The sequence below is a fragment of the Falco rusticolus genome, chromosome 2, assembly GCF_015220075.1.
Source record: "Falco rusticolus isolate bFalRus1 chromosome 2, bFalRus1.pri, whole genome shotgun sequence".
Lineage (NCBI taxonomy): Eukaryota > Metazoa > Chordata > Aves > Falconiformes > Falconidae > Falco > Falco rusticolus.
Genome location: NC_051188.1, coordinates 108,272,991 through 108,295,866, shown reverse-complemented (window position 1 = coordinate 108,295,866; position 22,876 = coordinate 108,272,991). Strand labels below are relative to the sequence as shown.

Genomic DNA, 22,876 nt, shown 5'->3' with positions numbered 1-22,876 from the left:
GGTGGGTTTAGATTGTAACCCAAGCAGAGTGAGAGCCAGTGAAACTGTTTCCTTCCCACAAGCAACCTTCACAAGGCTCAGCCTTGCTGGGCTGGTATGCTGCTCATAGGCTGACAGAAACCTGTTTCTGTCCCATTCATTTCATCAAATGATATTGCATAAGGGGTGGGCAAGAGGCAGGCTGAAGTCCAATTAGTAGAAGCAAAGTCCTCCAGCAAGATGCAGGTGGATTAAGAAACTGCCAATTTTGAAAGCCAAGGCCACCTTCTACTTCTGTATACCAGATTAGGCAACAAGCCCAGCAGGGCCCAACAGGAGGATCACATTAAACAGGAAGAACTGGATGACATTGAAAAATAGTGTAGGTGATACTAGATGAAGTGGAATAACAGAAAGTGCAAGGTCATATGTTTACAAACTGATCACAGGGAACTTTACTGTAAAGTAGAAGCTTGTCTGTTACGAATTAGAGAGGAAGAGAAAGATCTGTATCGGATGACTATAGAATGACTGAGCTACCAAATGCTTAAAAAACAGCGAAACAGATCAAAGGACTGATAGATAAGAGAACAGTGAAGGTGGTTATTAACATTAGTTCATCACGCACAGCATGCAACTCTTGAAATACTACACGCAATCTACCCACCCATGACTAGAACAGGTGAAGAATGACTACTAGGATCAAGCAAATATTTTCCAAGACAACACGAGCTTTTCTTGTTTAATTTAGCAACAGCAGAAAGGAGGAGTGATACCACTGTGGTACATAAATACAAAAGAAAAAAAAAACCACACAACTGAACTAAAGGAAAATCAGATCACAAGAACAATCATAAATAAAGCATGTTTATGTTTTCATTGGAAACATCAGAACTATTTTTCTTACCATTCGAAGACCTAAGTTCCAAGACAGGCTTTCAACAGAAATAGGGAGTGGAGTGAGCTCAGGCATGAAGGGGAAAGCAATCAAACTGCTTTTGAAAGCGCAGTTTGAAGTGTTTCTGAACAGAATTACAAAATATAGCTGTGCAGAATGCAGGGGACTCCGTGAGCCAGGGCTCCCAGTTCTCTACATCTCTATATCCCCTTTGTACAGTGGCAGAGAGTTCTACAAGACAGCAAAAAGTGACTGTGTATGCCTCCCTCTTCTAACATAATAATTTCCAAAGTATCAATATACATTCACATCATTGCCACTTGAAAAAATTCATTCAAGAGGAGTGGAACCATACCACCACTTAATTTCCTACATAATTTCCAAATAGGAGAAACTTACTCAAAATCTAACAACAGTGGGAGCACTGAAATGAAAGTACCACCAAAGCCATGATTAAATTTTAGTCCTCTAAAAACAGGAACAGGGGGAATAACCTCTCTGAACAAGGACAATGAATTTAAAAAAAAAAAACAAAACACACAAAAAACCCCAACAAAACCCACCAAAAAAGAAGGATAAGGTTCTTACACACATATATGTATGTCTATAGGTTTTTTATTATGATTTTGTCTGTTTGTATATATAAAGCACCCACCAATCACCCCAATAATTACTGTTAATTACCACAGTAATGAACTTCATTAGAATTGAGATCATGCAACATTTGCAAAGAATGGTCTGAAGTACCACTTCAAATGAGCACATTTTTTTTTAAGCCTGACATCACTGAATAGTACATGTCTGAAACATATGCCAACAATAGCTAATATTTCAATTAACATTCAAATAATGCTTATAGGCTCCTGAGCAAAGGGAACAGAGTTGTAAAAATGTAGTGTTATCTTGTTCTCCTTCATTTCCCAGAAGGACTAAAAATCAGAGAAATTTCAACCAGAAAAAAAAAAATAAAAAAAAATAATCGGTACACGATGATGCACACGCTAACAGATCAGCCGATAGCTGATCTCTTTCAAGGTTCCTGTGAAGTCATCAGTAGTTCCTTAGCTGTCAACATTTTATCAGGTCAAGCATTCAAAGATACATAAACAGCAGGATTTAATTTAAAAATATAAAATAAAAATCAAAGGCAAGGGGAAAAAAGGAAGCTGATAAAAATCAAATGAGAAAACATGCAAGTATTTTTTAGAAGCAGAATCAGATCGAGCACACTGCAAATAGCTTCTAAAAATGTAATAATAAAACTTCTTTTTTAGGTGGGTAAAGAAGCAGGAAGAATTCAGGGAATAAATCAGAGATCCTACAAAAAGCTTCTCAAACCATTTCTGGATGTGAGAAACTATTTCTCCTACCAGAACACTGATGATCCTAGACTGCAATGCAGCACATTGCAAAGACATACTAACTTGTTCTGAAGGAATTAATTCACATTAATTCACATAGAGAACCAACTTTCAGCTGTTAAGGAAAATTTTCGCTGGGCTGGTGTACCCTTCTCAGCATACATAACCAGCTGAGCTTAAGCGCTCACAACCAATGCTCTTCTGGCACCCAAGTCTGCTCGTTTTGTGCAAACCTGCCTATCTCTCTTTAGAGAGGTTTAGAGGCGCTGTGAACACCTACCAAACCAAAAACCAAACAAAAGAAATCTTGTAAGATTACCACAGTATGAAAAAGAGTGAGAAAAAGAAAATCGAGTAAGAACAAGGTCTGGAGAAACCTACAGGAACTGTACAGCTTGATATTATGACTGAAATCATGTAAAATACCTTTGGATCTACCCTCAGTATGATAGTTCTTAAATGTGAGGAGTCATTAGCATTTTTAGCCTTGAACTGAATGTTTAAATATGCATGTCCAGGTGGAGATCAAAGGATTGAAATGAAGATGTGATAATGCAGTCACCTGTCTAAATCCTAGTGGGTGACGATGGGAAGTAATGGTTCTATCCATGTTGAAGGCATCAATGCTGAAGCATAGTCTTAAAGAGTTTGTGAGAAATGTATTAATGACAGGAGATACAGTTTAGTTTATCCTGATAAAGAGCATCTCAATCATAAAAATTCTAGTTCATTCTGGCTAGTGGTACAAAAATCACACCCTCTCAAATATCAAAATTCCAAGTGATTCCAGAAGCAGTAGAAACACATACTCAGCTAAAAGCTCTAAAAGCTAAACCAATAAAGTAAATAATCAGAACTACTTTTTTGGCTCAAAAATAAATTTTGCAATGAGACATCAGTCAGGTCTTGATTCATCTGATACGGGTTCACTCATTGGTATTTATTAACCTCTAATTTCTAATAGTGACTGTAAGAATTAAATTATGTCCTATACAGAAATGTGGTATATTAGGTAATTGTTTTTAACAATAGTATTCCCAATGGCTTCATTCCAATCCACACAAATAGCTTATTGCAAGCTTCAGAAGTACAAAGTTTGAAGCGTTCGCCCTTACCTTAGGAAATCTCCCTTTCCCTTAATTATATAATCAGATATATTTTTATTTATTTTCTTCTACAAGGGGAACTTTATTTTCATTGTGTGTTGTGATAATAGCTGCAGTTCATTATATTTCTTCATAGAGAAACAGAGTAAGAAAAAGTATGATGCTTTTAAATGTCCTGATATGGCTCATCCACACGACTACAGTCTCCCGCATTTCAATTTCTACAGTAATTACATCTGTCTTGATGAAAGCAAAAGACTGCCAGCTCAGACAGGAAGCTTTTCACACTCTGTTTAGAAGGATGAGGGTGAGAGGGGTGGAAGTAAATGAACAGGATGTACTCTCTACATGTGAAAGAAACCCCAAAGCAAATCAGACTTTCAAATTACCAGAAACAGAATTTATAACAATTTTTATATTTAAGTCATATGTTGAACTGAAACTAGATGAAAAAAATCATCCACCCATTTTACAGTCACATACTTTGTGGTTTTTTAATCCTATTTTACAGGAGGTCTTAAACCCCAAATATCTCAAGTGATATTGTTAATTCCAGTATTATGAACACATTGCAGCCTTTTGCACATGCTCCAGCAAGTAGTCATTAGTATTATGATACAGAGATGAATGCATAGCATATAGTTTATATCTCTCAGCCTTTATTCACTGGATATTAAAACATACGCGTTTTATTCCTCAAATTACTGTTTCTCATGTTTAAAGTCTGGCTTATGCTTGCTTTGGAATACACCTATGACTCTTCACATTAAACTCTGTGTACTACTACAACCTCTCTTGTTACAGATAAAAACATAATTCAGTTTTGGATCTAACATAAACAGATTCATTATGTTTGGAGAGTGTTCCAAAGCCTGCTATTCAAGCAATCTGTGACATATAAATAATGCAAGACCTCTTCTTTCTCCAAATGACTTCAGTTCAAGCACAGACTCAGAAAGATGGAAGCCCAAATTTATACTGCCATTACAAAATTCAATCTATTTTTGGTTCTCCAATTGAATTATGACTCAGTCTTCCACTGTTTTCTATTAGCACCAACCCACATACTCCTACCCTTTGCCAATCCATGCAGAAAAGAATCTTATTTGTGAATATTCCTCTGCTTTATTCTTATACTAAAATGGCAGCAAATGCCAGCTAATCTGAAAAGCCTCAGGTTTTCTTTTAAAGGAAAGTAAGGTAGAAAATTGGTCTTTTTTTCCCCTCCCTTGACCTCTGACCTTTGAACCACAATCTTCTTGCCACTAAAGCATTCAACACCTCATTTAATCTCTCCTCGCTGCACTGGCACAGCACTGGAAAAGGAAAAGGGAAAAAAATAATCTGGAGACTTCATCAATTTTTCATGAATTTTCATTTAGGCCAAAGCCCCCTCTTACAGTGGTCGATAGATCAAGCTGCTGTCACATATTTAACACCTGGGGCTACAGCTGCTATCTCCAGGGGCTGCCGCTGACTCCAGCTAGATCAGAGGCAGCCCGAGTCCGTGCAGGGACCATCATGCTCTCTCTCTTGCTTACATGTGGCACCCCAGTGCTTGCCACTGAAATCCGAGCTACAGTCGCTACTGCAAATGTGTCTCCTGATATTCCCAAGGGAAAACTCCGCCACATAGGTTCAATCGTGTCATTTCATACGTTGTGAAAAAAACCTGTGGTTTTATTCTAAAACTTCTGGCTTTCAAATATGAAAGGAGTTTCATGAAAGACCAAACTATTTTGAGCCTACTTCCCTTTCTAAAATCCTCCGAAGAAAACCTGAGCATCAACATATTTCTAATAATGCCAACCCTTGTTCAGTTTCAATAAAAGAATTCTAATGCACAAGATCAAAAGAAAGACATTTCACTCTTTTGAATACAATTCTTTGTAGTTGTGTTATGACTAGAACATTTGCTTGTAATGATTTAACCTTATAATGTATAAAAACTCCATCAGAATTTGCCACATATGCAGTGGAAGAATGTTTTTGCTGCTAGAATTACCATTGTTTTTTCCTTCTGAGGAAACTCTTGCTGGAAAAAATAAGCCAGACAAAGCACACCACGGATTAATGCATTAAAAAAGGATGGAACAGAATAGGTCATATCAATCCTAAACTGTGCCTTCAAATACAAACTCCTATTTCTTCCTAAAAGTCTTACGGAATAAAGATTTTCTAAATTAAAGGCAAAAAAAAATTCTAAAAGCTCATTCTTTATGTTAATGATGTTTTTAAAGTAACTTGCCATATCACGGTTCTTTGCAGTTTCACTGGCACAGAGAAGTTTTTCTGAAGACATCAGCACAGAAGTAACTGCCCTTGATTGTATGCATGTCTGAATAGGCATGGATTTAAAAGGGTATTTAAATGCTTTGGATGGGCTGGCGCCTAAATTCAGCATGTTTGGGAAAGGTGTCAAGTGCTACTCCATCAAAAAGAGCTTAGGGCCCTCAGCAACTTGCAAAAAATCACTCCAAAAAACGAAGGGGTAAAACAATAGCATTCAAGATGGGCCACACTATGCTCTGAGTCACTGTATGCCCCAACTGAATCTCACTTAAGAGTGTTTCTTCTATTTTTACACATAAATGTGGATACATCAGAAGATTTTCAATCCCACTGCTTTTGTGGCAGGTGCCATGGAGGAGTGGAAATTAAAAAAAAAGGAAATGGAAGAGGACGAACCGCAATTAACACTGCTTATCATCCAAATGCATAAGCATGAACACTCTTAACTACATAAAACTAATAAATATTTCTTCATAAATCATTCAAGAGTTGCAAGTACATATTATTGGTGACTGACAATTTAATAAGCAAAGCAAAACAATTTCTGATTCTTCCACTAAAACAGCAGACTCAAGCATTTTAAGCCTGTAAAAAGCAGCAGTCTGCCTAATGGCACAATTTGAGGCCACCTACAGTCAGATCACAATCCAGACCCCTGTTGTCAGCAAAGGACAACCATCCTCTTTCTGGTGATGAAAACAGCTTGGTTTAGTGTGGAAAGAGCAGTTTTCAACACCATTACAGCGAGCACAAGTAAGACGCGATGGCATGCAGCTGGTCCTTGTAGCCCCTGGACAGGGCTGCAGTATCAGGCAACAACCGTTTTCAGCAGCAGTTGAGAACAGGTGAATGAGGATGTGGTGCTGACAACAGCCTGTCAGCAGCAACTCATTTCCCCAGTGTGCAAGTGGGCTGCTACAGACCTGCCAGTCTCCTTCAGCCCAGAAATGCTGACATTCGAAAAACAGTTAAAAGTCTTTAAATAATTCTCTGAAAGTCACTTGAAAACTTGATTTAGAAGCAAAAGTCCTATTTTAAAGGGTATCAAAGCCAAGGGAAACCAGGTAGTTTTGCTCTCATCCTCCAAAGGATGCCTTTTGATACATGCCAAGCACTGCCATGTGCTTTTAAAGCCAGTAAACATAAACCCAGTAGAATCTCCAAAATTAAATAAACAAGCAACATACATTTTTTTTTTTCTTTGATGAAGATCATCCTGTAATCACAGCCATGGTATGGCTTAAAGAAAGACAACACACTGCTGAAGTGGAACAGGAGTGCCTGCTTTAGGCTGCTAAACCATTTAACTGGGGAATTCAGTCAGTCAAATTTCAAAGCCATGAAAACAGTTAAATAATCTGGTGTCAGGTGCACGTTGCTATTCCAAAAACTATGGCTACGGTTTCAGATGTCCATTTAGCATTCTATGATCATGCTCTAAAATACCTCTGACTATGAAACGCAGGTTTATTATTTTTAAAGTCTTGTACTATCTCACATACGGTTCATGCGTGACCTGCCACCAGCTACAGTGGTTAAAACAGTAACTCCAGAGATGGGGATACTGTAGCAAGAGTCTCTCAACAGTCAATGAAGTAGAGATCAGTGAAAACCGACAAAATCTAGAGCCCTTTTAAACTTCAAAATAATCAGTCACTTTAATTTGATGACTCAAGGTATAACTTGAACACTCTTCTGAACTTCCACAGCAGATGTCTGAATCTCAACAGGATTGAAATAAAGACTTCAAAGTGTTTATGCCTCTCTTTTAGGATTTCTCAACAGACAGTATTAAAACCACATATACAGAAATAATCCAGTAAATTTGTCTAGTCATACTCACCCAGATTTCAGCCTTCCTTAAACTGATGGTCTTCTTAATTCCTAAATACCTACCAAAACTGAATAACATTCTGCAATGCCTTTATTGGCAAATAAACATTCAAGGCAGGGATAAGTGTGTATCAAAACTGTTCTCTTTCTTTTTTTTTTTTTTTTTTTTTTAAACAGTTCTGAATCTAGTTATGACAAGTGAAAGGTAGTGAACAAGCCTGTGCTACTTGGCTTACACCATCACCTACGTATTTAAAACATGGCATTTTCTGCAGTTTCTGAAAAGGCTGGAGCCTCAAGATCACCCTACATTAGCTACAGAAGTCTGCAGACTGCATCAGAAAAAAATTTCTCTTTTCCCCTCTCTTTCAAACGAACATACCTTCTAAAGTGTACTTAAATCCATTCTTTATCAACTAAGCAATACAAGTTTGTGCTAAAATTCTACTTCAGTCAAACACATTTTAGTGCAACTACCACCAGATGAAGCACTGGGATGGAAAAATTGAAGTCTAGCAAGGAGAGATTGTTCATAAATCTGCTAGAGCGCACCTGTGTGTAAAGACACACAGCTATCCTTGGCTGATATTCTGAATAAAAGGATTAGTGTTTGTTCAACCCATATAACCAAACAGCAAAAGGTAATATGCAATGCATTGTATTTTATGTATGATGAGCTTGTTTGCTATGTGAATAATGAATGTCTCTGCTTACTCTACTGGAAGCAGATCATGCATGCCAGGTGGTCTCCGAAAGAGCAATGACGACTGCTCTGTTAAGACAAAGAGAATCGATAAAGAATAAGACTGCTCAGGATGATATGAGAAATGGCCAACAATTTCACTTGCCATTCACATAATGAATGAGGCCTGCATCAAACTTATGATAGAGGGAGCATATATTGAAGTTTCCAGCACTATGGAACATGAGTCACCGAGAAGCTGTCTGCTTCTGTTGAGGTAACAGATGACTAGATAGAGAGAAACAGACAGTATGCGTTACATTAAATGAGGGGTAATTTTCCACATTAGTTCAGGAGAACCAACTTTAGTCATAATTTAAAAATCAGATTATTCTTCAGAGGAAGGTTAGCCCTTGTCCATGTTTATGCCAATCATGATTATACACTGGCTAGAACCTTGCTACCGTATAAATCATGTGTTCTGTACGGTCACTGCTACTGTATAAACGCATGTAAAAATGCCTTGAATACGAGCTATAGCTAATGACAAAGCCCCATACTTACCTACATTTGTTATCTCCCAGACTGCTAAGCGTGTGCAAGTGCTGGATGACAGCACAGAAACTACTACAAAGTTTTACACAGTGCTAATCATACAAAACTACTCACATGCCACTTCCAGAGATGCATTGCGACTCACAGCTTCTCCAAGATAGTTCCTTGCTACGCAAACATAACTTCCTTCATCAGGTTTACTCCTGCGTCCATGCACAATACGTAAGAAAAATAAAGATCCGCTGGGCAGCAGCATGCGGTGAGAACGCGGATCATCCTTGTCCGTTTCCACTCGCTCTCCATCCTTGTACCACTCAATAGTGGGAGTTGGCCGTCCTTCAGCTTTACAGTTCAGAGTGGTTGGCTCTCCTTTAGAGACTATCACATCTGAAGGATGCTCAACAATCCGTGGTGGAAAGTCCTCCTGGCGGAGACGGGATCCTAAAGAAAAAGGAGAAGATGAAAAAAGGATTTTTTTTTTTACTTCAGGCTTCACACAAAATACTCTTTTAATGCCACAAAAATTAAAAAAAAAAAAAAAAAAAAAAAAGAAAATGCAAAAACCTGCACACATCTGGTATTTTGTCAGGTATCAAGAGACAGTATCAGACATTTTCTAAGCTAAAAACCTGAGCTGGACTACAGATACACACCTCTAAGGTATTATCAAATTCCTACCACATGCAGGCTTAAAGGAAAATATCTAACAGAGACATGCATGATGATCTTCTTGTTCCGATAGTTTTTCTGTTTACATTTGCTGCTAGATCCTTATGTGCTTTTGGATCCCACTGATGGCTACTGCTCTCCCACTCTTATCTTCCAGAGTCAATAGATGGACATCCAAAAACACTAAAAACACTGTTTTACCACCCATTGGTTAACAGTTCTTTGTAGTTTTGTATCCCTTTTCCACAAACAGCCCAAGTATGGAAGCAGAAGAAAAATCTACAAACGCTCCCCAAACAAACAAAAACACGCAAGTGAAATTCCTTTCTTCATAAACTTTTGGTATAACAACTGGCAACTTTATCTATGCAAAGTGTCCAAAACATTCATGAGCTTTACTATAATTTGGAAATCTCAGATGCGAACTGCACTTTAGAAATTTTCAATGGATTGCATGCATATACATACAAACGTAACACAGACATACATGTGCCTCTAAGTGCATTGAAAACACCAGTGTCTTGGAAATAATTTATACTGATTATAAGGGTCCGTTACCCTTTTTCTTCTCTACACATTCATTCTTTCCTTCACTTTGCTTTTCAGTGTTCATCATCTTTTATCTGCAAATGTACTAACACATTTGCAGTATCCCTAAATTACTACCAATACTGCATCACAACCCTGGTTACATGGTTACTGAGAGTTGAACACGTCCAGCATTTCTGAATCTGGAACCCTGGATTATCCTGGAGTGTGCTCCAGGGGCTCAGTCTGAGTGCAGCATACCTTGGAAAGCATGGTTATACTTTTTCCACTTCCCCGCCCCGCCCCCCCTCTCCCTCAGTACTAAGGATTATGTAAAGAAATTAATCTCTATATCACTGGAAAGTAATACAACCCCAAACACTTTCTTCTTTCAACTGGCCACCAGAATACTATTTTTCCCTTTATAATACTGATGATGAATATGCCATCATTAAGCCTTCTCAGCTATTAGGACTACTAGGTATTGATACTACCAAGGTACTACAGTACTAATTTTGTGCCCTCTACCACATCAACTTTCTGCCTTGCCCTGTACTTCTCTGTGCAGCCACTTCAACCCTCTGCTCTTCTGCCTTTATGTATTTCCTTTTTTCCTTTACATTCAGTTGCCTTCCCACTGCCTGGGGCAGGGTAGCAGCAGAGCTTGAAAGTTTTGCTCCACCTTCTCCAACAGAGCCTTACCCTGTCACTCAAGCCTGGAATAAGGAAGAGAGGTGCTGGCAGAGGGGAAACCCTATAGAAGTAAGGTATGTAGAAGAGATTTGTGCTGCATTCACTGCCCTGGAGAAAGTTCCAGTGCCACTCTTCCATTACAGCCTTCACCATGTAGTGCAATTTCACTAAGAAAAGTCACAGCACCCCAAATCTCCACTGAACTCTTGTCAAAAATAATTCAATGGTATCACAACACTAGCCAAATTTTGCAAGACCCTTCTTCTGAAAAAAATAATAATACTTTCACAATTCTTATGCTCCTCATTATTGCTATTAACAAATTGCAGAGATGAGTAAATCATAGAATCGTTTAGGCTGGAAAAGACCTTTGAGATCATCAAGTTCAACCTTTAACCCAGGTTAACTGCCAAGTCCATCACTAAACCATGTCCACCACATCTATATGATTCTTAAAAAATTCCAGGGATAGTGATTCTACCACCTCCCTGGGCAGCCTGGTCCAATGCTCGACTACCCTTTCAGAAGATGTTCTTCCTAATATCCAATCTAAAACTCCTTTGGCACAACTTCAGGCTGTTTCCTCTTGTCCTGTCACTTGTTATCCGGGAGAAGAGACCAACCCCACCTGCCTAGAGCCCCTTTCAGGCAGCTGTAGAGAGCAATAAGGTCCCCCCCTTGAGCCTCCTCCTCTCCAGGCTGTACAACCCCAGTTCCCTCAGCTGCTCTTCATAAGACTTTTGCTCCAGACCCTTCCCCAGCTTCGTTGCCCTTCTCTGGACACGCTCCAGCACCTCGCTGTCCCTCTTGTAGTCAGGGGCCCAAAACTCAACACAGTAGTTGAGGTGCAGCCTCACCAGAGCTGAGTACAGGGGGACAATCCCTTCCCCAGTCCTGCTGGCCACACTGTTTTGGATACCAGCCAGGCTGCTGTTGGCCTCCTTGGCCCCCTGGGCACACTGCTGGCTCATGCCCAGCCGACTGTCAACCAGCACCCCCAGCTCCTTTTACTCCGGGCAGCTTCCCAGCCACTCTGCCCCAGCCTGTAGCGTTGTGGGGGGGGTTGTGACCCAAGTGCAGGACTCAGCACTTCTTGTTGAACCAAAATGAAATGCAAGAACAGTGTCACCCAACAGAAAAATCAAAGCCCAGAACTCCTAATTTCAGCATCAATCATTCAGGTATTCTTCATTACTGAATATTTAATTAATTTATATTACCCTGACAGTTTTTCTGCAATGTCACAGTAGCTCGTGTCTCTACAGTGCTTCTCATAAAAATAAAGTCAGCTCTCCTAATTGCTAGAGAAATCATCTTCTCTAGCATGGATCCTAAAAATCCTTTGAGTGGAGTTGCCATGCTAGCACAATTGCACTGCACTTCTTAAATACAAGGTGTATCAGCTTCTGTAGGTTAGTGAAACATTTGTCTCAATTTTCTGATCAGCAGTTTTGCTGAGTCATAGAAAAGTGATTTAACATCAGTATCAGGCACTACATATTTCAAAATACCATCAGCGCTTCATTCACTCCAAAAGGTATGAGGAAAGGAATAAGGATCCATTCTACAGAGTGAATCCACCTTCGGACTTCTGTTATACTAACACTCAGGTTATTTGTACACAATTCCATAGCAATGAAGTGTTACATTACTGCACAAATGGACTTTTCCAGTGGCTATCAGATTCTATTACCAGTACAGCAAAGGTATCCATAATCTGTACTGCCAGCACACAAAAAACACCCCACAATTTACACTTAAGCACAGATAAACTTAGAGAACATTTATAAAAGAAAGATGTGTTTTATTCTCCCTTCTGTTGACTAAAGACTTTTAAAAGGTAACAGGAGAATTTGTAGTTAAGTATCTCTAGACCATGACCCCATACACAACATCGAAAAAGACTGAAATCACCATTAAAGTAAAAGATTAAAAATTTCACAGTACTTGGGACTAAAAAGCAAACTTCATACATTAGCTAGAGACATATAAATATATGCCCCACACAAGTTTACCAACTTTGTTGCTCATTCTCAAAAGAAACAAACAAAAGCTCACTAGTTGCGTAGAGTAATTTGTACTAACAGTATCAGGAAGAACAAAAAAAAAAAGCTGAGATGTTTCTGAAACTTTAGAGGGACTTACGTTGGAGAAGAAAACAGATGCAACTAAATTTTGATAAGTAGTTAGCAGGGTCTAACAACGTTAGTAGCAAACAATTTAAATGCAAACCCAAAATATCAGTTCTCTTACACACAAAGGCTTCTTGACAATGTTCAAAGCTCAGAGTAGTGCATACTACAGAGAATTACAGTCCACACTGAATCCTTTGAAAAGCGCTTGCTCCTTAAAGAGTTAAACCTTCCACCTCGCACAGCTCAATGCAAAACCCCTCCTCAGGTCATAACAGGACTGATTCTTCTTCCTTCAGTACTGATGTTAATCACAAAACTGATGTCTTCCTCACTCTATCCTAATTAAGCAATTTGTACACAAGGGAGGGTTGATACTGGTCAGCAGAGACCATGCCAATCAGACAGGAGAAAGGCTTAGGTGATGCTCTGAGGGGGGGGGGGGTGGTGTCACACCATGCATTCTTGTGGTGGCTGGGTCGTGCCTTCAGCTATCTAGTGCTGCAAGTTATTTCCTGCAACATGCACCTATAGAGGAGGGAAGAAACACACACAAGAAATCAGAGCGCACAGCAGACTCCCTCCTTCAAAACCAAACTGAGCACAAACAGCTATACCAAAAGAATGCCCTGATTTAGAAAGGAGGAAAACCAAAAATTTGATTCCATTGCCTCTCTTGCGGACACAGATGCCACCCATGTGCCAGAAAGTGACACCCCTAAATGGTGTTTTCCTAGTTGAGTTTTGATTCTTCCGCTGTGGCTTCCCCCTAACACACAGACCTCCCAGTACTCTTGCAAATGTAACTTGCTTTAGAAAGAACAGAAGAATTAGTAACCCCCTGAACTAACTGGGCAGAAGATTATACTTTTCCTTTTAGTGGAGGATGAGATGGAACCATGATCTACTCGAGATGATAGGCAGTTGCACTGGAACAGGCAGCTGATGTTGTATTCTGAACTACCCGTGCAGCTTCCTTCTCTGTTCTTCCCTCAAGGATTTCCAGTTACAGGAATACCTCATGCATGTATAGAGCATGTGAGTAACCCCTGAGTTTAAGAGCCCCTAAGTAGTCGTTACTATGATGGACAGCAATGACTTGAAATGAGCTGTTAGATGGTGTCGAGCAAAAGCGCGCCTTTGGAAAAAATACCCTGCAGTATCATGAGTAACTGAAAGCTGCCATGAAGCTGCATCTATGAAAAGGAGAGCATTAACCCTTACCTGAATGCATACTTGGAGTACTCTAATACTTACTGTACATTAAAGTTCACATGTAATAACCAGTCATCTGCAATAGCTATATCTTGAAGATCAGTTTCATATATACCACACCAACTAAGTCACAGAGTTTTAGGCTCATCTTTTTGCTTATTACTTCACAGAATAATTAAAATCACTGTTCAAAACTAAAAAATACCCCAAAACATACATAAAAAAGAGGTAATGTCCAAGTCCATTATAGCATGCTACCCTTGATACTAATGTTTCCTTGTTCATACTGCAGCATTAAACAAAAAGTTACTTAGGTTACTCCAACGAAATTCAAGACATAAGCCATCACTGATCAGCTTACCTCTCTATATTTTTATCTTTGTGTATCTTTAAAACCTTGTCTTGTGTTTCACAAATATTCCTGCCACAGTGTAATTCACAATTTCAATTCATTACTGAACATAATTCAGCAGTAAAAAAGATTATGTCATACAAAATCAAAAAAAAGAGCAGTGATTCTATCACACTTCTAATATCTGCCACAACATGATATACTCCTACATTAGTACTAATACAAAAACAAGGGAGAAAAAACCAGGTGAAATTATAAAAGGATTAGGTATGATGACATTCTATCTTGATGCTATCAGGCAGAGCATAAAAAGCACAGAAAATAAGTACAGCATTCAACATAACCTCAGTGTCACCCAGAACACAGCTCATCACAGATCACAGCCATATGCGTGTGATTGTTAGTTTTGTGTGTGAGAATCTAAGCTAGAAAAAGATGGATGGGGATGGTTTTCACGATGTGGGGGAGGTATATAAAAAAAAATTTATACTCTTTGGGTTTCAATATGGGGGGGATGGGGTGGCGCGGGGGGACAGGTCCAAATACATCAAAACTTAAAAAGTAATTCTGCCTTAATGCTGTTAAATTTCCAAATAAAGTTTTCCTAAGACCATGCTATAGCCAAAACCACCACATCTGTCTACTACACAGCTCAGTGTTCTCTCCTTCAAACAGGTTGTTGTTTGTTTTTGTTTTGTCTTGTTTTTTAATGGGGATAAGGCAAAGAAGGAACAACGCAGCATCTGCAAGGCAGCATCTGATATCTACTGATTAGAAAACTATTAGAAATAGTTTTAGACTATTAACATAATAGTAAGTAATAGAAATAGTAAACTTAAAACTATTAGAAATAATTCAGACTCTTCCAGAAAATATGGCTTTGGAACAGATGTGAACTGATGTAAATGTCACAGTACAGCAGATGGTAACAGAGCTAGAACACCTAACATGGGTGAGGTGCTCAGACAGTATTTCGTTAGTAACATAAGTTACTATGTTTCATAGTCCTCAGTGGGTAAACCAGAACTACTGCCAAGTAGCAGGAGACAACTGATGGAATTGTATTAATGCACCACTTAATCCCACATCTTAATTTTTCATTTTAACAGATTAAACTGTTTTCACTACTTTTTTTCCCCAGGTAAACAGCAAAGTAAGACTATACTGCTAATTGTTTGCCATTGTTCACCTTCATCCTGTTTTCTATTGTTCAAATTCACAAGCCAGCACTGAGTTAAGAGAAAAAGATTTGAAAACTAAATATTAAAAAGTCATATTCAAAAGCTACTTAGCTAATAACAACATTTAATTCAGTGAAAAGCTCCATGAAATTTTCCAGTCACTGTATGGAGTAAATAAACAGTAGAACACTGAATCAGCTAAGTCTAGCTTTTACATTATTTCATTTTTGCTTCTACTGGTAGATACTAGTACTTCTACTGAAATGTAGAATTGTTCCATATTTCATCAAGAATATATCCGAAATTCCTATGGTAAAATATAAGTTACAGTCTACAGTTAATGAAAACTAAAACGTGGGTCATGAAATCCTGTATTAAGTTGTTCATTAAGTGTTAATGCTATTCTGTTGCATGTTTACTTGTGAATAAAGTCATCATTTTAAAGTGTATATCAAATTATCAGCTTTCATTGTCTAAGATACTGTAAGACAATGCCCTGTCACTCTAAGACACAAAGCTTTCATTTTCAGATACCAAAGCATGGTAACTACTGATAATTGCCGACTTGATAAACGTTGACTAATGGGAAATGCTGTAGTTCTTGTAACAATAATAGGTGACTTCACAGATTTGTGATAAACTGTCACTTCACAGGTAACTAACACTTTTGCATTCTTATCTACCTTTATGTGAATCATTTCTGCATCAGTCATTGTTAGTGGCTGTAGATGTCAGGACACTGAACATGTGGAGACCAGCCTCATACCAGACCCAAGCAAGTGGAAGCTGCTGGAGGAAACACTTTGCCACAAAAAGGCAAGAGGAAGCTCCAGTTATTTAGATGTCCAGATGCAGTACATGCATTGAAATATACTTGCCACCTGTTCCTATACTGCCCTGTCTCATGAATTTGTGTACTTACATACTTCCTCAAAGTAGTGAAAGAAAGTAAAAAGTCAGCAAAATTGACAGAAGTAGAAAAAACTTCTTGACTGCATATTGTACTCCAGGTGTCCGAAGACACTTGCTCTTCCACTTCCCCTGTTACAATTCAAATCAGATGCGTTGGACAAGATATTCCCCGAGAATCACCTTCAAGATGGAAAGTGTGAAAGATGACCGTCAATTATTCATTTGGACCAGCCCAGGACCATCAGTGTTCTAAGTCAGACTGTTCTCATGATTACCAACAAGCCTCATGGATTTGCTGTAATATGCTCAGACTTCCTCATAAGTTTCCTCAGGGATCCAAGGTACCACATAGTTACAGTTACACTGATAGCACATAAACGCAATAGCTATTATTTTCAATTTAGCCTGGTTGATCCTATAGCCAAATAACCCTTAAAAATATTAATTGGATACAAGATTTTTTTATTGATCAAAAAACCAGATTTGCTATAGAGACATAGCAGCAAGAAGAAATGGGAAGTAAAACAAAGAGTCAATATTCTATCCTTATTCACTAAATTTCCACAAAGCCACTACGCAATCCCTACCCTACCAGTAATGCGTTCTGTACATGTGTGTAATATATACACATATCTTCACAGACAAAGCCATGTGGCAATTCACTTCTACTCCTGCTAGGCCACCATCTTCCAAATTTCAAGGAACAGACTTCCTCCTCCTTCATGCTCCTCTAATTTTACTTTATTAGCTTCATATCAAGAACAAAAGTTGATTTCATCAATTAAGTCTACTCTTTATAAAAGCAGCTACAAAGTCAATGGTCATTCATACAAGAAAAGCAACTGTACAGACTAAATTCATAGCCATTTCATTCTTTTCTGAAGGCACCAAAATGTTCATGGCTATGGGGCTAGTGGTAGTCAATAAAAGATTAGTGATTTTATTATAAGTACTGAGCAATTTAAAAGAAAAAAAACACAATATTGTATCAGTTTAAATGTCAATACTGTGATATGTTATTTCATAATACAGACCTTGGAATTGCCTTCAAGGAACCTCCTCAACACTCTCTTCTGACCTTATATCCACCTGTCACCACTTGCTACCAGTGATTCAGCTGTCTGACATCCCATTTATTTGCATTTCTTTACCTCTTCTCCAGATTTTTTCTACCTGATTTTCTACACGCAGAAAAGTTCTTCCTGAATTGATCTCTGAGACTATCAACTCCTTCTACGTCCTTTCTAAAGGCTCACATTTTGATTTCTTCATCATTTCAAAGACATAGCTTTAATATACTTGGATTAAAAAAACCCCACACAACTGGGACTTGATTTTCAGTAAAAGAGCTAACAGCCATTTAACACTATGCATACCAGACATCAATCCTACTACAGAGCTGCCACTTGCTATTCTATCCTACTATTCTCATTTTATTGCTATAAAAGGGAAGTTTAAAATACAATGCAATGTATTCCACTGTGTCATACATGTGAAACATTTTCAGTTCAATAGTTCTGACAGGTCATGCTTAACAGGTGTGTTATATATTTAGTTCAGAAAAAAGTAATGCCTGAAAGATAACCAAACTTGAAAGAAAAGTTCATAATATAAGCTTTACTATAAAACAGTAGAATAAAGAAACATCAACCTTAAAAAACTTATACTGACATTTCAAAGCTTATGCATGCTACAAGTGAAAGCAATCAATATCGTGTCTGAGAGATTAGCTTGTTCTGTTCATTTGGTAGGGTTTTGAATGCATTCCTTGTAAGAGTTTTCCCAACACCACATGTTCTCTTTCAAAAGGCCTGTTTATCAGGAAAAGAAATAGCAAAACTGTAATAGGAAAAAAAATATATCCTCCAACAGAAAATAATAGATGCTGGAAAGAAAAGGCCTGAATGTATTTGATTTTACTTAGAAGACATCTCCAAAGATATATTTTAAGGCCAAAGAACCTTCTTTCACACTACAATCCTGCCTATTTTCACTGCACAAAATAAGAAAAACAATTCTGAAATTAAGGCTTTAAAATCACAACTAAAAGAACAATGTGCTTTAAGGACAGGATGGTTAACTACACAAGGCTCCGCAGAATCTTTTCTGCTATGTAGGATCTGTCACATGGCCAGGCTTGGGTTCTTTTTCCCCCTTATGTAGACGCTAACACTTCTGAATGAGATAACATTAAGCTTGAAAAAAAAGGCACTCTAGCTACTTAGTTAAATCTACTGAAAGACAGTCACAGCTACTGTTCATTTTCCTGCTTCTTCATATGCCTTGTTCCACTTAGGAAGTACTTATCAGAAACACTTATTACACATATCTGTTAGATATAATGAATAAGTGTGTTGCTTTCACTATCCTTTTAACCAAGGAATTGACTGAAAGCAAGCAGAGATCTCAAATAGAGATCCAGTCAGTCACATCCTAGTTTGAACAAAAGATAATGTACAAAAAATTCAAGATAATGAGAAAACTCAACTGGAGTACAGGCTGATGTACTGGCATCAGGCTGATTATCCTAGACGCATTCCTCTAGGCAAAGTGACATGGCAAAGATTACATTTCAAAAATTTATACTTTACATTGTCTCCTCCTCCCATGAGATTTGGCAGATGGGAACAGACTCCAGTAATATAACTGTTGCCAAGGTAAGGTTTTTATTCAAAGCTACATCAGCTATGACAAGGTCCTCTGAAAGCTTTTCCTTGAGCAAAATTAATCCATTAAGCAACACATCCTAACTTCCCCAGGACGTGTATCTGCAGATAAGCCACCTTTCCCATTGTGCACGTCTGCCAAGAAGGGATAGCGGGCAACACTGACAAGAAAGATCAATAACTGTCGTTAAAAACATTTGACCAAATCTTATTGGAAAGTTGATTCTATTAAGTTTCACTTGTATAAAACTGTGACTTTGCTAAGCAAGGTGTAATCAACTTTAATCATAAACGCTGCAAAGTTCTGATTTTTTCTTTTAGTATGTGGACAATAATCCAGTGCCACAGCATAAACACCATATCCCTTGTATGACATTATTTCAGGGGAAGCATTTCAAAATTGCCGTAAAGACTTAATGGGGATTTATTGTAATTCACTTCATTATTTTCTCTTTTCCTCAAACACCAACATACAAGTGTCACACTTCAGTTTGGGCATAGGGGTGGGGAGCAGAATAAAAAAAAAAAAAAACCAAACCAAACTGCATTACAGACCAAAGATCAGACTATTCAGCACAGAGCAGAACTGTTCTGTGCTGGTTTTAATAGTGTAAATTGCATCTTGATTAAGAAGTTTGCTAATGGATCATTTCTCACATAACATGAAACAACAAAATCTACTTCCCTTCCTTTTTGTAACACACTTCTTAGAAGTTCATTAGGACCATCCATATTGCAAATAGGTTAGCTGCATTCTTTCACCTCACATCTCAATGCTTGTGCTCTCTTTGCTTTGTCACATTTTTTTTTTTTTTTTTGCAGTCTTACCACTCCTCAAAAATTGTTGCATTCCAGCATACTGCTTTGGGCGGAACAGAACATATTAGGGATGTATTTGAGAGGAGTGAGTAGCAGCACGATAACCCTGAAAACTGGTATATAGATTCACAAGCAAATTATTTTTTCTCAGGTGAAAAGTGATGTTGTATTATACAAGTCACTTCAGTGAGAAAGTTACATTGATTTGTTTGTTGCAGAGCAGTATGGTTTAGAGTTCAGTCAAGTAGTAAAATATCTACCATAGGTATGCTCCCTGGAAGCAGGTAGCAGACAACTATTTACTTAATAACACACCAACACTTAATAATACACCACCACCCCACCCCCACACAAAACACCAAAACCCAAAAAACGCAAGCCACCCTTACTCAGAGCTTTTCTTTATCAAAAAAGCTCTGGCTTTTGACATTAAAAATGCTGTTCTAATTCAAGTGTGGGATTCATTAATGTTCATTGACTTTAAACAATGAGATGATAAAAATCACCTAAGAAACAAAAATAATAGGGAGAGAAGAGGATCACTTTCAGCTATGAAAAGCAGAACAAATTAAAAGGTTTATGTATGTATACGCCTTTGTATTTATATGCTGTGTGTAGACACATACCACATCTATCCTTTATATAAAACATACACACATACAATGTATACACATACACATGTGCCAGATGACCTCCAGAGGTCCTTTCTAATCAAAATTGTTCTATGATACATACACAGCATGTAACAAAAGCATCAAAGAGAGCAGGAAGGTTTTTTTCTCTCTTTTCATCCAATAGAGCTCAAGCACAACAGGTCTTCTCTTGGGAGCCTTTCAAAAGCACTCTGGAATTTAGCAAAGAGAAGCGTAAATGTATGCCTGGCTCTACCAAACGTCTTTCAGCCCTTTTTTCAGGTCAAGGATGGAAGGAAAAACAGACCTTGTTTAGAGGCAGGACAATAACTTATTATACAACCAGCATATTATCATCATAGCACTGGGGAACTAATGACAGCTTTTCAGCCAGTAAAGGGTAGCTTTTCACCTTCCCACATACCACACTGTAAAAACCAGTAGCTAATTAGAAGCAAGTAAATTTTATACTTTTACATGGAAGGGTTGAAAACCACAGACTCTTCAGTCTAAAACTTCCTATTGATAGATGATAATGACCATCCAAGACCTTGTTAAAAAATAAATTATTTAAAAGCTTTAAAAATGACTACACATGAAAATACGTTGATTTTAACGGTATTAAACCAATACAACAGCTATAAAAAAAGCTTTCAAATGACAATCTGGTCTAGATCCCTTCAAGAACCACACATCGAATAGCTATCAGATTAGCATAAAATTGTCACAATCTGTGAGATCAGACTAATTTTGTAAATGAAGTATTATATAAACTCCACAAAATCAAAGAAGCTGATTCTCCAATTAAGAACTTTCAACCTGTACTCAAAAAGCCTTTTCAAATAATCTTAAAATTATCTGGCCTTTAACTTCCATATAAATGTTTTGATATAAAAATATTCAGTGTTGTGCCATTAGAAACAATTATGAATCTTGTCTACATTTTAGTTCTGATTAATAATTTAATTTTTACACCACAACATAACTGTAGTATAAATCTTGACAATATTTTGAGGTAAGCTTGGCAGTTCTGACACCCTAACTTTTACAGAAGACCATACATACAGCTACCTCAGCCAAGGAAAGTTTCTTATCTCTTCCTTTGTCTTCACACTCAGGAAAATCTCTCCGGTGTCACTAACAATCCAATATCCTAAAACCTGAAAACACAAAGTCTGATATCTCACAGCAGACAAAAACATTGACATGGCAAATATACAGACATACCTCAAGGCAGTTTAGGTAATAACAAGTTTTGCAAATCAGAAGCAATACAATTTGGTCTGCTCAGATTTCAACAACACTAGGATAGTGTTGTTGAAATGTCATCATACACTACCCTAGTGTATGACTAGTGCAACCTAGAAAAATTCTAGTCATTAGTAGGTGTGAGCAATTACACGTTTTGTATGCCATGGGAATCAGGTCTATGATTCTTGGCATTACAAAAAGAACATTAGGCAGTGACAGAAACTAATATAATTTCACCCATTTGAAGCAGACTTGAAATAATATTTTGAGGGAGGTGGGGGATTCCTACTGTAAGCACAGCAGGCTTTTAACTTTGGTGTTCTAAATTACACCCTGCAGCCACTGTGTTCGCTGCTGACACTGGTAACAGACTCCCACCCCGCTCCTCTGAACCACCCCACTTGTGAATGTCTAGGGAATCCCAAGCAGACATATTAATGCTTTATATAAAATTTGACCCAAACATCCCAAAATAAACTCCTCTGAAGTTCTAAGTAACTATTAGCCAATCAATTCAGCAGCAAAGCCCAAAATAAAGTTGAAAGTAATACGGCTAAAATCAAAAGCTCATTGTAATCTCTTGGTTTAGAAATCTGTAGATTACACCTTGGCCATTTGTCAAATAGTTTCCCTTTGGATGTTTCAAGTAGTTATAGAAAAATTTTCCAAAAAAATCCAAGAAGGAAAACACAGCTCAAACTCTATGAAGAAAGCTTTTAATCCTACTTTTTCTAATGCCATATTGAGTAAATACACCTTCATATGCTCAAAAGTAGAAGACTTGGAAGCAGTATAAACTCTCACAACTGTATCTCCGCTACATGCATCAGTACGTACATACAACAATCAGGTGAGTAAGTGCAAGCAATACAAGATTTACGGGGACATTTGCAAATGCCCTTTCATTTCACCTTTTGCTAGCTTGCATTTTAAAAACCTCATTCAGGCACCCAATTTTGAAAACAAACAACTTTCAAAGAAAATTCAGCCACATGCTATTTCTGCCTATGTAAGTGTAAGTCATGTTTATAAAACACCTTATATTCCAAATACAAAAGATCACAACAATTTTTATACTGGTGCTTTGTGGCATACATTTGTCCCTATATGTATTTAAAGG

The 22,876-nt window shown here is 37.8% G+C and overlaps 1 protein-coding gene across 9 annotated transcripts in view; it reads right to left on the bottom strand.

Moving 5' to 3' along the window:
- ROBO2 (roundabout guidance receptor 2) overlaps nucleotides 1-22,876 on the bottom strand; it is a 475,917-nt gene that overhangs the window by 415,583 nt on the left and 37,458 nt on the right. For all 9 annotated transcript variants that reach the window (XM_037377879.1, XM_037377880.1, XM_037377883.1 and 6 more), the window contains exon 2: nucleotides 8,821-9,147. In XM_037377879.1, the coding sequence (XP_037233776.1) occupies nucleotides 8,821-9,147 (327 nt within the window). The remainder of the gene's footprint in view (nucleotides 1-8,820; nucleotides 9,148-22,876) is intronic.